This window comes from Schistocerca serialis, chromosome 9, assembly GCF_023864345.2.
Source record: "Schistocerca serialis cubense isolate TAMUIC-IGC-003099 chromosome 9, iqSchSeri2.2, whole genome shotgun sequence".
Classification (NCBI taxonomy): domain Eukaryota; kingdom Metazoa; phylum Arthropoda; class Insecta; order Orthoptera; family Acrididae; genus Schistocerca; species Schistocerca serialis.
In genome coordinates this window covers 250,380,298-250,397,180 of record NC_064646.1, presented here as the reverse complement: position 1 = coordinate 250,397,180, position 16,883 = coordinate 250,380,298, and the positions used below count along the sequence as shown (strand labels likewise).

The 16,883-nt window shown below is 41.6% G+C and overlaps 1 protein-coding gene across 1 annotated transcript in view; it reads left to right on the top strand.

Annotated features, from left to right (window-relative positions):
* The first annotated feature begins 674 nt into the window (after positions 1–674).
* The window catches only part of LOC126419100 (uncharacterized), a 37,136-nt gene continuing 20,927 nt past the window's right edge, over positions 675–16,883 (top strand). Inside the window, exons 1-3 of the mRNA XM_050086198.1 lie at positions 675–826; positions 4,450–4,574; positions 9,942–10,196. Of these exons, the coding sequence (XP_049942155.1) occupies positions 812–826; positions 4,450–4,574; positions 9,942–10,196 (395 nt within the window). The 5' untranslated portion in view covers positions 675–811. The remainder of the gene's footprint in view (positions 827–4,449; positions 4,575–9,941; positions 10,197–16,883) is intronic.

The window sequence follows — 16,883 nt, the reverse complement described above, 5'->3', positions numbered from 1 at the left end:
TATGCCTAGTCTGTGTGCGTTTGCATTCGTCTCAAAAGAGCCCAATGGACAACTTGCTTGGCACGTGCAGTCTTGTGGTTAGTGATCTTCTTTTTATAAAGCCTTTCTATCACTACGACGAATGCCTTGTACAACGATCATTATTAGCGAACTGGGCAAGAGAGATTATACAAGCAATAAAAAGTTACACCAAAATACCGCCGGAAATCAAACGACAGTCTCTTCTCGGCACAGGGCTCCGGTAGATCAAAAATTTTGTAAAATAACAATTGTTACAGTCTATGAGCCATGGCAATGTATATATAACGGTAAAGCGTAAACGTGTGTGTATGCGTGCGTGCGTGTGTGTGTTTGTGAGAGATAGAAGAGAGAGAGACAGGCAGAGAGACAGATCACAAACGTGTGCTTCATACCATTTAAATACATATGTAGTAAATTTTGGAAATATTAATTATTAATTTTAAACATTATAACCGCACTAAGATCACTTGATTTTAAGCGACTTCAAAGAAAGTAATAATAATATTTCTTGTAAATCAAAGCCGTCCATAGGTATCCTGTTTTGGTGAATACTTTAGGCCAGAAAAATCATAGGTTGCACTGTACAGTTTTTGAGACAGTACAATCATCGGGCAAAATTCATATCTGGTATTCAGCGTGATTGTTTCCGCAGCGACTCTGGCAGTACCACGTGTGTGCCCCTCACCTTCAGACCGGTCTGCCGGGAGTGGGGTCCGCCTGCAGGGCCGCCGGCAGATTATAACTTGGCGAAGTCGTCTGTTTGCGTCCACAGTGCTCGATAGCCGCAGAGATGAGCTCAAGTACGGTAAGTCGCCAGGCTACTCACTCACCTTCACTGTGAAGCTTCAAACTTGTCACACGCGTCATATCCTTCCTCTATTTCTCACTCTCTCTCCCTCACTTTCTTACTCTCTCTATTTCTCCACACAGCCGCACACACACCTACACACGCACACACACACACACACACACACACACACACACACACACACACACACGGGCAGGGCTACATATATTAATGTTTTCTTTGTTATAATTGTTCTATGGGAAATGTGTTTACTCTAAAGACTTCAATCGAAAAACAATGATGTTAAAATAAAGTGCTGTCTCTGGTCAGTGGTTGTTACAACAACGACGTAGACCATGGTAAACCTTTCTATCAAATTATTTGCCTTCGTATATCCATTTTTGCCATCAGTTTTGTACAATAACTCGTTATCGTTATCTTCTACAACAGACCCCCCTCCCCCACTCTCACTGCAGTCTCGACGTCGCGAAGAAATATTTCTGCCCGTAGGCCGTTACGTCTGATGGAATTCCATTATAAAGATCTGTGTCATCAACAGGTTCCACATCCCTCAGCTGTCAAATCCACTGAAATTTACAATAATTGCAAGGAAAGCACTTCAGCTATGACATAAAAACGATTTGAAATTTATCGATTTAAAATCTATCTGTTAAACTCTGAATTTATGTAGTTTCTATGTTTGAGAGGCAACGAAACTACAGATGAATAGAAGAACACGTCATTGAAGAAACAGTATCATCTAACTGAGAGTTATACCAAGAAGAAGCACATGGATGATAAATTAGGCATTACTAGTCTACAAAAATTTACTTAAAATAAGATGTTAATACATTCAATTGTAACGCACTCATATTTCTCCAAGTGGTTGCCTTTTGGTCCTACGTTCTTGCTTTAACTCGCCATCTAAGAGCAAATACGACGTTCAATGAGGTGATTAAAGTACTGTTGAATTTAGCAGATCCTGGGAAAAGCCTGGACATTATGATCACTGTTGCTTTTGGTACTCGACTACTGCTGCGGGGATACAACGAAAATGGTGTGTTATGTCCTCCTGTTGCTCTTGTTTAGGTCTGTAACGAAGTGCTTTTGCGTTTCTGACCAATCTGCTGTGAGAAGTGTGCGGCGAAACTGCTGTCCAAAGGAAGAAATTAAATCGCTTGACACCGATTTAACTTTACGAACTAGCAGTGTAGGCAGCTAATTTGTATCTCTTAAACGTATAAGCTGCGTCACATTTGACAATGTACAGAGTAAGACTGTTGACTGTAGACGGGCAGATTTTATTGCCCGGTGCTGATCTGCTGGGGATTAAGTCAAGACTGGTAATTGTGGATCAGAGTGTCAGCAACGTCAGTTAATTAACAAAGGTAACGGAATAAGCAAACAATACCTGACTGAGCTGCTATTGACAAACGTTGTAAACCATAAGAATGGCAACAAGCGACTTCGCAACAGGGAAGGAAAGATATTATAGGGTGGTACGACGTTCTTTCACTGAGAAAACGTTAGTCGAAGTGAACAGTTCAGACTTACTGCTATGAACTGTGAAGCTTAGTGACGTATGTGCCATACTTTTCCCGTGAGTAATCTCCTCACAGTCATTATAAATGGCAAAGTTTATGTAACTGTTCTGTGTGACTACTTTAATTTAATGAGACTTGTGTTCTCTCTAAGAGGAAACTACAGCTCTTAATACGAATATTTCATAACTCACACAACAAAACCTTCCTCGAGCTCTCGGGCTACACAGCATTTCACTGGGTGGACGTGTATTTTGACCAAACCTTGAAGAGATCATATATTACCCAAATTTTATTTTTAACTGTACTCTTATCAGCTGTAATTAAAAAATCGCACTCATAATTTCGTGATCTAAGAACCTAGCAGGAACTGTATTGAACAATTCCACATTTTACAAAACAATATCTTACAAGTGGTCCGTAAGACCTGTTAATAACCGATTGTGATGGGCCTTGGGTTTGTTGTCTGAATGAACAGATACCATCTTCATATATATTGATAAGGCTCACCGGCCATTTAAAAATCTTCTGTGCGGATGCACACACATTGCCCGAACTCTTACGGGAATCGGTAAAGCCGCGAGTAATGAGTGTCAGGGGCAGGGGCACTACGAATATAGTACGGGACAATAAGTTGCGAATGTGGGTCTCACGGGAGGCGTGCCAGAGATAAGTCCCTGCAGTCGCACTATCCTCTGTGTCCTCGGTGGCTCAGATGGATACCGGCACGGTAGCTCAGCGTGTTCGGTCAGAGAGCTGGCTGGTTGGCCTCTGTAATAAAAAAACTGATTGAAAGGATCAACAACGAACTTGAACGGATGTCATGTGACGTCCGCAACGATCAAACACAACGCTGAAAAAAGGAAAAAAAAGAAAAAAAACAGGGCTGCTCGCCCTCCGTAATAAAAAAGCTGAGTAAAGGAATCAACGATCAACTTGAACGGATGTCTTGTGACGTCGGACCAGACTAAACGCAACGAACAATATCGAACAAAATGGAAAAGAGGACAAAAAAGATGGATAGTGCGTCTTCCATGCAAGCAGGAGATCCAGGGCTCGAGTACCGGTCGGGGCACCATTTCAACTGTCCCTGTAGACGTATATCAACGCCTGTATGCAGCTAAGGGTATTCATATCATTCTATTGATTTAACTGTAATTTCTTGAATGACTTTTAGCTGTAAATTCTCTGTATTTTATGCCAGGATAAGCTGTTGCTTCAGTGTGGGTGGTACACATTCCATGTTGTCATTCTATTTGAGTGCTGTTGCAGGGATATCAAGGTCTGCTACATTTGCACTGAGTGCACCGACTTCAAACGCCTATGGCCAAACGCTTCTCCAGCTACAATGAGTTGACCACTATAGACTGTGATATAGCTGCTGGTACTGAGTCGTCTCTTCCAGCGACATTCATGTTGAACTACACTTATGGCCGATGATATGTGAAATGCAATAATATGCTATTCTATAGAGCGAATAAATGAGCCCCGTACTGGCACAATTACTGAATTTCAAATACCTTCAAAGGCAAAAAATAGTACAGCCCAAATAATATTTCCTCTGGTTAACTTCTTAGGGTGGCGGCACACAGTCTCAAAAGACGTCATACTGATCATTGACTCAAGAAAACGTTTATTTTCGCTGTAGCATTTTCGACCTTAATCGAGTGGCAGACTACACTGCGTAAGACTGTGCGTAGCTCGTGTCGGGCTTCAAAAATTTTCTGGCATGCACACATCTCACCGTCGCGTCTGAGTTTTTTTTCCTATGTTTTACCATCTTTAACATAAATCCCAGCTGATCACCTTTCCTAAGTTGAACAAGAACAGTAGTTCTAGTATAAAGAAATACCAATTGGTGATATTACACATAGCAAATGCGTTTCATATTAAAGACTCTGAGGGTAAAAATATAAAACAAAGTACAGTTAGTTACCTACTAATTTGAAACTTTAATCCATCAAAGTGTGACCTTATTCTGATACTCTACCACCAAAAATTTCGCTGTTGTGTTATCGAATTGGTGTCATTGTTTTCGTAAATCTGTCTTAAACAGTACTTATGTGTGTATAATTCTGGTGAACCATACATGTGTTCTAGTACATCTTTGCAATTCTGGTGCTGAAAGGAGTCTGCTCAGCACCAACATCGCAGATAAAGCCAGATAAAGTTGCCATTCTTGAACAAGAGAACGATTTCAATGGCATCAACCCCTGGCGCTGGAGGTATTTATGTATTTCACTAACGTGAAAATTTACTCGTAAAAATAATAACAGTACAATTAGAATTTCATATACAAACATAATATTTTCAGAAAACAAAATTATGATAGTTCACATTTCGATTCTCACTGTGGTTCCCTAAACGAGGTAAAACTGTCTTTTATTAATATGCAAATACAGCCAAGAGGCTATTTTCCACGAAATTAAAATTTTCCAATGGACACGTTATCAGCTGGGAAAGTTTCAGATTCTCTCTCTCTCTCTCTATCTCTCTCTCTCTTTCTCTCTCTCTATTTAGAACAAATAAATCTTATAAAAAAGGAGTTGTATATTTGCGTAACAGCGACTTTACGTTGCAAAATTCCGTATTTTGTCATTATTACTTTACAGACAGTGGCCAGGCTAAAGAGCAATCTTATGTAGCAAGGCTGTTATATACAGTGGAGTGGAAATACTGTATGTATTAAGAAGGACATAAGGAACTAGATAATACTTACATCCATTCTTCTGCATACCACAGAAAACAAGTAATTTTCGTTGTTTATTCATCTCATGAAGTTCCAGGATATATAGTTACAGCTATTTTTAGATTTCTTCCTAACAATGCTTTATTTCAATTTCGATATTAGTTGAACAATTAGTGCATATATTTAGGTTCTGCATCATTGGCTAACACGTAAGTTAAAACTGAAACAAAAAATTACTTATTGTGAGACCATGATTCTTTCCCAGATACTGTAATTAAACAGTTAATTAAAATTATGGTTAAAGGTAATTAATGTAATGTGCTTCCTACACAGGACGAATCACCGAAAACTGGCACGGCAAATACAGCGCAAATGGAGAGGGCTATTGATGTGTGGTTTTCACGGAATGGATTGCTAGTCTGAGGCTGATATTGTCAGATCTTAGTAATATTTTTACAGTGTATTTTTTTTGTACAAGCATACACTTTTTTAAATGGAGTAGTGCCTATTGATATTAACAAGATAAACGTAGGGCATATTAGAATGTACGGTGTGTTTGCTGTAGGATTCTGGTCCGAATCGTTTACGAGATGTATTTTGAAAAGCTCCTAGACCGTCGCTTGTAGACTGCCCGTGGAAATGGAGTTCATACACTAAACAACAGCACAAGTACATACACTAGTTCTGTGCATTCTGGTTAGTAGCCTGCGTCCGATCCTACGATATGGAAACAATATATGAAGACGACATACTCATTACGTATGTAATGTTCTTTCTTGTTACAACTGTCTCACTAACACAGAAAGCAGCAGTACCTCGTGTGACCTGGTTGCATACCTGTCATAGCGGTACTACTACTCTCAGATCTCCACACAGTTTTCTGTTGTATGTCATATATCATATTCTAAGTAACTGTGCCAGTCTCGCACAATTTCAAGAGTCTCTTTCTTGCTAACTGACTATCTGGTTGAACGTGAGGGATATTTATTACTGTTAAGAAGGAGGACTGCGTTCACACTTGATTTAGAGGAACCGCAAAGGAGTGTCCATTCCTAACTGTTGTTAACATTACGCAGCGTTCCTAGCAATCAATTGCTCAGACTCGTTGGTGCAAGAGAAAAACGTTTCAAATTCACTCTGGCTCTTCCTACACGAAGTAACTGTAACAAACTGAGGAAGAGACTCCATCGTTGTAATCGCGAAGCCAGTGACTCAGATTATGCCTGTGACAGATCGAAGTACCGACAAAGTTCGTGAAGTATCCTTGCTTAATGCGATGAGAAGATATAGATTGTTGTTGCAGATATTCGGGGCCGGACCAACACACGCTCTGCTGATTACTGCTGCTGTTTCGTTCTTACTGCTTCCAGATAACATCTCTGAAAAACTGTTCATCAGTGACCCTATTTGTTAGTGACTTAGGAGGCGGAAACGCATAAAAAGGAACTGTCCGCATGGCTTAAGAAAGATTTGGAAATTGAATAGCAAGTCCTGATTTTTTCAGAATAACCTACACTTTGGTCAAGCAAAGATAGGAGTCAGTGGTTTGACCCTCCTGTTAGTGCCATACCATTGTTACCATAAATAGCATTGATGCTCGAGAAACCTGCAGCCGTTTATGCAAGTTACACATACATGTGTCACAACAAAGATGAGCAACGAAGGGCTTATCTCGTTATCCAGCTCTGCAGCCAAAATACATCTCTAATGCCCTCTTAGCGACAGGAGGAACATAGCGCTTTTGGATTTTCACTCTATATTCCCCACATATGTAACGAAACATAAGACATGCATTTACTCACAGTGTAGGCATTTTATGCTGAAGTTTCTGACAGAATATACTCGTATATCACAAACTTCTCAATAGCATATGCTCAAAAGTGCCGTATTTACATGTCAAAGATGCAGAACCCACACAGATGAAATTCAAGATTAGCATTCATAAAATTCTTTGAAACGATTTCTAAATGCACGATCTAAGTAATAGGCCAAGCTCTTATATTGTCTTTAGTTGAACATTTTATGCAAGAAATCCATAATTATCAGGTCAATAAACTTTGAAAATTGATTGTAAGCGAGAGGGAAAGAATGCTCCAAGCTTTCTGTAAAATACTGAAAAGCTATGATTAAGACATGGCTTAGGACGGAACAGGCGCTTATGTGACATGTTTAGAAATGCCAGTTTGATAGAAAGTGGCCACATGTGTGGCGCGGTGGAGAAGTTTTAGACGTATGAGTCGCCAAGCATATAATGGCGGCTTTGACACTGGGTGGTATGGAAAGCTTACTCGACGTTGCATAAAGCATGGGGAGGAGTGGGAAGACAACAATGGGATTAGACACTGTGAGGTGCTGCTACGCGCATTATCAACATGTGTGCTGATTTCCAATTTTATTAATTACTTCTTAAAACTATGAACTGAAACGGAGAGAGTAATAAAAACATAATAGAAGAACATAATATTTTCCTGCAATGCAGTGCCTATCGTGTATATGACAGCCTTGACACGACCGCAAATTAATTTGCTAGAGGACTAACTTTGCTAGAGGCCGAGAAGGAGAAGGAAGCAACGTAACCGCTACTTACCGAGATAAAGTTGAAATGAAAAACGTATTCAAGACACAGAAGGTAAGGGAGAGAGCAGGTCATAAAGAGTCGTAGCAGTTTTAGTGACAGCAACTGCTAATCACGTTTAACTTTGTTAGCATCGTTAAATCTAATGTCACCTAATTCCTCAATCAGTAAGATCGACGCAATCGAGATTGAGAAACGTAGAGGTATATGTTGTTTCTCTCAGAATCTATACACCAGAATACCGTCTGTACCTGACCCTGAAAGAAAAACTCACTCCAAGAAGGTTTGCACTTCCACGTCATTTCCCAGGCATACAGACGGTTTTCATTTCACAGAGTCACTATAGTGAGAATAAGGAGGTACCAAGCCCTACGCCTCTCACGCCTGTTTAAAAAGGGGGAAATCCACTCTCATTAGGGTCTACATACACTCCTGGAAATTGAAATAAGAACACCGTGAATTCATTGTCCCAGGAAGGGGAAACTTTATTGACACATTCCTGGGGTCAGATACATCACATGATCACACTGACAGAACCACAGGCACATAGACACAGGCAACAGAGCATGCACAATGTCGGCACTAGTGCAGTGTATATCCACCTTTCGCAGCAATGCAGGCTGCTATTCTCCCATGGAGACGATCGTAGAGATGCTGGATGTAGTCCTGTGGAACGCCTTGCCATGCCATTTCCACCTGGCGCCTCAGTTGGACCAGCGTTCGTGCTGGACGTGCAGACCGCGTGAGACGACGCTTCATCCAGTCCCAAACATGCTCAATGGGGGACAGATCCGGAGATCTTGCTGGCCAGGGTAGTTGACTTACACCTTCTAGAGCACGTTGGGTGGCACGGGATACATGCGGACGTGCATTGTCCTGTTGGAACAGCAAGTTCCCTTGCCGGTCTAGGAATGGTAGAACGATGGGTTCGATGACGGTTTGGATGTACCGTGCACTATTCAGTGTCCCCTTGACGATCACCAGTGGTGTACGGCCAGTGTAGGAGATCGCTCCCCACACCATGATGCCGGGTGTTGGCCCTGTGTGCCTCGGTCGTATGCAGTCCTGATTGTGGTGCTCACCTGCACGGCGCCAAACACGCATACGACCATCATTGGCACCAAGGCAGAAGCGACTCTCATCGCTGAAGACGACACGTCTCCATTCGTCCCTCCATTCACGCCTGTCGTGACACCACTGGAGGCGGGCTGCACGATGTTGGGGCGTGAGCGGAAGACGGCCTAACGGTGTGCGGGACCGTAGCCCAGCCTCATGGAGACGGTTGCGAATGGTCCTCGCCGATACCCCAGGAGCAACAGTGTCCCTAACTTGCTGGGAAGTGGCGATGCGGTCCCCTACGGCACTGCGTAGGATCCTACAGTCTTGGCGTGCATCCGTGCGTCGCTGCGTTCCGGTCCCAGGTCGACGGGCACGTGCATCTTCCGCCGACCACTGGCGACAACATCGATGTACTGTGGAGACCTCACGCCCCACGTGTTGAGCAATTCGGTGGTACGTCCACCCGGCCTCCCGCATGCCCACTATACGCCCTCGCTCAAAGTTCGTCAACTGCACATACGGTTCACGCCCACGCTGTCGCGGCATGCTACCAGTGTTAAAGACTGCGATGGAGCTCCGTATGCCACGGCAAACTGGCTGACACTGACGGCGGCGGTGCACAAATGCTGCGCAGCTAGCGCCATTCGACGGCCAACACCGCGGTTCCTGGTGTGTCCGCTGTGCCGTGCGTGTGATCATTGCTTGTACAGCCCTCTCGCAGTGTCCGGAGCAAGTATGGTGGGTCTGACACACCGGTGTCAATGTGTTCTTTTTTCCATTTCCAGGAGTGTATTTACTGTTAATTAGAAAAATTCAAGAACTCGAATGAGGTGAAACAGAAGAAAATGCCATGGCCAGCTTGGATACAATATGGGTGCCGTGCGCCTTTTGTTAGTCAAAAGTTCCAAAAGATAAGTAGAAAGCTTTACCGTATAGCTTTATCTTAAAAAATAAGATCTATAAATATAGATCTATTGATTCTCCTCACATTCCACGCCTCAACCGTCAACTAAGAATGAAAAGCTGATACGAGAAATAAACTTAAAAATAACAATAAAAATTTACGTTTGTAAATATTGCTGTTCTGTTTATCACATTACGTATTCCTAATGACAATGTCGTGAAGCACTCAGTGCACTCACTGTATGTATTCTAGTTGAACACTTCAATCTTCTTGAAAAAACACAAATGAAAATTCTAGTTGGACACTGTCCATTTAAAGCTACAACATCCTGATCTGAGAGTTTAAGGATACTTGTTCAATTTTAGGTCAACACTGCATGGTGTGGCAGGTGATGGCGGTACAACGCACGATGATGGTGTGGGCCAAACGCATGGTGACGGTGTGAACCAGACGCACACACCATCTGTGACAGACTGTGCGCCTGGTGCTGGATGCTGCAACGGGAGTGAGGCACTGTGTGGCACGAGGGTACACAACACGACCCAGGTGGACAACACGACCCGGGTAGACAACACAACCTGGGCAGACAACGCGACCCACGAAGACAACACGATCCTCAGGTAAAGCGTGTGGGCTGCGCCAATGAAGAAACTGAAAATGGACGTCATGTCTGTAGGTGGCAGCGAGACAGCGTTATCCAGGTGAAGACGGCTCATCACTGGTCACTGTCGCCCATACTGCAGGAGACGAGTAGCACATAGTGACATGCAGCTGCCTCTGGCTAGTGGACCACGACCGTCATACTGGGCAGGCTCACACGCTGTATGCACGTGCATGACGCATGCAGTATGGCACAGCTCAGAGCACTCGTGTCGAGACAGTGATCCTGCTAGCGGTAGACATTGAGTGGTGTGCTGGACATTAATCATGGCACTTTACGTCCGAGGAGAAAGGCAAATTTCAGCCACAGCTCATGTGGCTCTTAACTGGCCACACGTTGTTGAACATGAACCAAAATTTGCAACCACCCTATGAACTGAAAATTGGATTAGCTACCACTTCTGACAAAAATATGTCTAGGATGACGGGTAGCATTTGTGATCATTACAAGGGAGGCGGTGAAATAAGTAACTTAATGAAACAAAATTTATTATATAAACTCAAGGGCGAAATAAGAAAGGTCTCACCCTGGTCAGCAAGTAAACGTTGACTGCCAGTGTAAGAGACTGGCTGACGATATTGATAAAAAGGAAAATGGGTGAGGTAATGGTTAATGTTTGTGGAGCTATTGGCCTGACTTGATAGGCGGAAACGGATGTTTATGTCACGAAGCCATCCGCTCTGTATGAAGGCTACCACAGGAGATTGTATCTGCTCTGTCAAAATGCTGGACACCAACAGAGTGAAGCCATTGAGCTCTGTACTCTAAGACCCTCCAGCGACCAGACATGTTATGTGTCTCCCACGTTCCATTCTGGTTAACATGGTGGCATGGACAGACAAGTCTCTTCAGCAGAGATTCCAGAAAAGTAAGTGGCATGATGTTGAATTCAACAGCTTATACTGGACTGAACTTCATCTGTCCACATAGGTATGCTGTGGTGGCACATTGGCGCTGGCAAACTAATACTGGGGGAGTAATTGAAACACTCAATGGAAAACTAAGTTTGAAATAAAATGTTTGAAGAAATCCTGAATATCTCTAGACTGGCCAGCCACTTTGTACATTAGGACCGCCATTATATATGATTCTTTCCCCACTGCACCAACGATTCTGATGTGCTGTAAGGAAAAATAGTATATATGTGATATAGCTTTTTGATGTTAATTGCTAATAATGGAGCAAGTTCATATTTCAAAGTACAGAAACAACATGACATGGAAAAATTAATTCATTCATTAATTTCATTTTTGAACCATCACATTACTGTGTTAAATCTTTCGTCATCAAAGGCCAAACATAACTAATGTCTTACATGCACTGTAACTTACAGTAATTTACTGTCCATAAGTTCCGTGTTTTATTTATAGACGTAGTTTATTACAGAAATATCATGTGCGATGCATGTATAAACATTAAGCAGTAGTTGTCTAGCTTGTTTTAACCCCTCACAATACATGAAGATTTGTTACTATTGCTTTCTCGAGGTCTTCATAATTTTTATGTTATCAGGTATTTTTATTCACTTTGCTGTCGATTATTCATGATCTCACCTGTGAGAAAGGTAATATTTCTTTTGTCTCATTTCATGGATGCTGCACTGTGAGAACTTTAGAGAATTTTTAGGGTAACGTGGCTGTTGATGCAATATGTTTTTACTTATGTTAGTGAGACAGGGTTGTAGCCTCTCCCCGATGTTATTCAATCTGTATATTGAACAAGCAGTAAAGAAAACAAAAGAAAAGTTCGGAGTAGGTATTAATATCCATGAACAAGAAATAAAAACTTTGAGGTTCGCCGATGACATTGTAATTCTGTCAGAGACGGCAAAGGACTTGGAAGAGCATTTGAACGGAATGGACAGTGTCTTGAAAGGAGGATATAAGATGAACATCAACAAAAGCAAAACGAGGGTAATGGAATGTAGTCGAATTAAGTCGGGTGATGCTGAGGGAATTAGATTAGGAAATGAGACACTTAAAGTAGTAAAGGAGTTTTGCTATTTGGGGAGCAAAATAACTGATGATGGTCGAAGTAGAGAGGATATAAAACGTAGACTAGCAATGGCAAGGAAAGCGTTTTTGAAGAAGAGAAATTTGTTAACATCGAATATAGATTTAAGTGTCAGGAAGTCGTTTCTGAAAGTATTTGTATGGAGCGTAGCCATGTATGGAAGTGAAACATGGACGATAAATAGTTTGGACAAGAAGAGAATAGAAGCTTTCGTAATTTGGTGCTACAGAAGAATGTTGAAGATTAGGTGGGTAGATCACGTAACTAATGAGGAGGTAATGAATAGTATTGAGGTGAAGAGAAGTTTGTGGCACAACTTGACTAGAAGAAGGGATCGATTGGTAGGATATGTTCTGAGGCATCGAGCGATCACAAATTTAGCATTGGAGGGCAGCGTGGAGCGTAAAAATCGCAGAGGGAGACCAAAAGAAGCAGATTCAGAAGGATGTAGACTGCAGTAGGTACTGGGAGATAAAGTAGCTTGCCCAGGATAGAGTAGCATGGAGAGCTGCATCAAACCAGTCTCAGGACTGAAGACCACAACAACAACAACAGTGCTTACTGTCACTCAGTTCAGCTAATTAAGCATGGCACAGTGGAACAGGGTCAAACAAGATAACTTGTACTTAATTAGATGCGCTACTGGTCCGTCCATCTGAAAAATATGAACAGACAACTAAATTTAACTAACTTGTCAGTCTCTTCTGCTATACAGCATTCATGCCCGTGCTCATGTATCACATGTACTGCATCGATATCGCTGAAAAAGTTTAGGCTGGGTTACCTACTAGATTGAAATTCTAATGGTAGAATGAAATAGGTGTGCCCTTATTCCAAATTCACAGAAAATCATCACTGAGGACTAAGCCCTCAATATCGAATATTTTTATTCTACTGCAGCATAGTCACACTGTAAAAAGTCTGTGAGTGGTCAATAAAAGATCTTCTGCTGCTTTGTAACATACAAATAATTCAGTGTACTAAACTTATGTTAAAAACTCACTTAAACCACGCATTTCCCGATGATGTTCGCCAAGAAAATGTGGCTTCGTAGCACATTTGAAAAAAAGATAATATCAGGAATGTTGTTACTGCCACATGGATTTCTCTCACGTCATGCAGAAAAACTCTCTTGACGAAAATATAAAAACAACATTGTAGCTGAGGTTCATTAGAGGTCTCTCTATTGTGTGCAGTCGCTTCGAATAGCTCCAAAGTGTCTAACAATAATTCAGCTGTACATTTCAGTTCTACAAAACCACGTTTCTCAATAGTTCACGACCGAAAACTCACACTCTTGAGTCTATGAGAGTTTACAACGTCCATAATATAACACAATGCTTAAAATAACTGACTTTCCACTTAGTTTCAGCTACAAAAGTCTTCATCCGAAAATCATCCTGCAGTCTGACTGGGAATATATGACCAAAGAAGCGAGTCTCATAATTATGTTGCAATCTGAATAGGCTAGTTAACCCACCCAATCCAAGGTCCAATTTTCTAGCTGATTTCATCGAGATCTCAGACCCCAAAACTAATTTCCTTAATTTCCGCTTGTGAGAATATAGCAACACGTAACATTTTAATTCAGGTCAACACAGAAGGTACCTAACTACAGACCAAACCCCAATCCTCCAAAGACGTAACAAAGGAGACCATATTTTAATGAGTTACGAAATCAAACTTCTGCCCTACGTAAGTTTCTAAGATTTTTAGTAATTAACTTAATATGTTCCTGATTAAAACATCTGAATCCATTATTGTGATCCAAATTTAATATCTTTCATGCAAATGATACAGTAACTGAAAGATTCTATATATTTTTTACAAAAAATGCAATAGTTTCAGTTAACTGATGTGTAATTTGAATGGTAAGACTCTTCTTAGGGTCAGTATCTACATCTTCCAACCAATTTAGTACGGTACATCAGAACTCGAAATTATGTGCATAATTCTTCAGTTGGCATTGCTTTAAAGAAAACATACTCAGCTAACTGCTGTCGTATTTGGTCAATATGACATTCTACACACTGGGAGTATAAAATTTAAATAAAATAGTCATCATAGCACATAACCCACAAATGTTATAAACGGCAGAAAATATTTTGGAGTTTACTAAGGGCTCTCCTCTGTTATGTCACCCGATAACTGTTCAGTTCTCTCAGGAGCTATGTCATACGAATACAATAAGGTTCTATTTGCTGCTCGCACAAGAAGCATGAGGTTCTAAGGCTCCCTATCTTTCTAACAGCAATCAATCTGTAATGATCAGATACAATGTGTCAGTAGTTAAAGTTCCATTTTCAAATCTCACTTGATAGAACCACTGCTCAAAATTACGTCAAATCTGAAAGCGTATTATTAACGCGGGTAACAATAAACAAAACTTACACCTATGATGGCGCTGTAAGTGCCAGAATGGGCATATCACACAGACGTGTGGCAGACGGCTGTTCTTCAGTGTACGTCTGAAACGAAGGCTGTAGAAGTTCCGGACCGGCAAGGTTATGAAAAAAAAAAAAAAAAAAGACGTTGGTCCGATGTCTACTAAGGGTCTAGAGAAAACGATCATAAAAATCGAAAACACAGATTCTTCTGAAGTGCAACTTGGCAGAGGGAGGAATGCAGTGGATTCGATATCTGTCGAAGATGTGGAAACAGCATTGCAGAAGCGTCGATCGGTAGTGTGCAGAAACGCAGTGGACTGGTGAATTCACGAGGGTTGGACAGGCCTGCGAGCACGATGCATAAAATCCTACGAAACACCTTGAATTCCTGTCCGTACGAAATCTCCCATGTAAAGGACTTGCTTCCTAGTGACAAAATTTCGCTCTGGCATTTATTCCTCACGTGGAATGTGGACGATAAATGGCCGTGGAACATTCTGTGGAGAGACTAAGCCCATTTCTATGTCCAACGGCATATCAGTATGCAAAATTGCAGTATATGGTCTACGGAAAATCTGCACGCTCATCAACCGGCGCCACTTCATTCTGCAAAGCTGACTTTGTGGCGCAGGTGGGCGGCGTTGTTTCTCGTCGTACAGCGTATTTTCTAGGAGATAAATACCTAAGGTCCTGTTATCTGTACCGCCACTGATAGACGCTATGAGAGTCTTTCGTGGAAAAATGTCATCTCAACTTTTCAACAGCGTGGAAGATGGCGCTCCTTCGGACATTGCACAGGCAGTGAACCGGTTGCCGTAGAGGAATTTCGGAAATGCTGTAACTATCAGTTGTCATTTCCCTAGGGCGTGGCCGTCCATACCAGCTATTCTTAACCCGTCTGACCTGTGTGACGTTTCGCTGTGGGGCTACCTGAAAGGTGCTGAGTTCAGTGCTCCAATCACGAGCGCAGCCGAATAGAAGGCACGCATTGCGCAATGCATATTCAAAGTAACCCCGAGACATTCCGATCAGATGTGGAAAATGCTGTTTCTTCCTAAATAGGTTGGACACCATATCAACAAGTCTTGCGCCTGTCTCACGAAGATTAGAAATCAATGTCATTTTGTATTTTGATTTTTATGTGGTTCTTGGCCTCAGAACAATTAAAGGCCGATTTTTCCCATCCGGTTGACGTCTTCCTTAGCAGCGACTCTCTTTCTACAGAGTTTTGAAAATTGAATTAATTGTGTTTACTCTGTATATGCTCAATTGACTTCGAAACAGAATACTTCACGAAGGAAGGATACAGTGAATAGCATCAAGTGATCCACTTCCCAAAACTAACCTAAACATTTTCCTTCTACGTGAGGTTGTATTGTTGTTCTTATTATTTATTGAACTTGAACGCAGTACCATGTCTATTTCCGTCTTGGCATCGAAGAACAGTATCTACCTGATGTAAATATTGGGTAATGGGAAAATAATGTCGTTTAAAATTAATGCTGATTTTCTGCACATAATTTTTGACACCGCCTACAAACTGTTCACTTAAACATCAATAAACTGATATAAATTTCTAAATAGCCATAATACCATCAAAATAATAGAAAGAACCTTGTTTTTGTTGCCAGATTTGCCTTTAGGATAACAGCGGATGAATTTGTTCGGTTTTCTCATTTCATTTACAGCTTTATGGAAAGCTTACCAGCCGGCCGGTGTGGCCGTGCGGTTAAAGGCGCTTCAGTCTGGAACCTCGTGACCGCTACGGTCGCAGGTTCGAATCCTGCCTCGGGCATGGATGTGTGTGATGTCCTTAGGTTAGTTAGATTTAATTAGTTCTAAATTCTAGGCGACTGATGACCTCAGAAGTTAAGTCGCATGGTGCTCAGAGCCATTTGAACCATTTGAAAGCTTACCTTGGAGGTAATCCATTCTCCATTTCAGTTGGCATACGAGACACACATTTGCAGTACAGTTTTGAATGTGTTGGGGACTCAAAGATGATTATTTCTTTAAAAACAATGCCTCTGTTCTTTTCCTTTATTTCACGTCTATGGTTACAAATTCTTAGGTCCTGAGACTACCGGTTTAGTCAGAAATGACCATCTTCTGATCTGCAGAAAAATATGGGAAAACACAAATGCAACTAGCAGATTGTCTACAGCTTGAAACAATAAAATAGACCATAATGAAAAGCGTTACTGACATGTACACTGTTGGGCTTTAAATATGACGAGGCATAACTG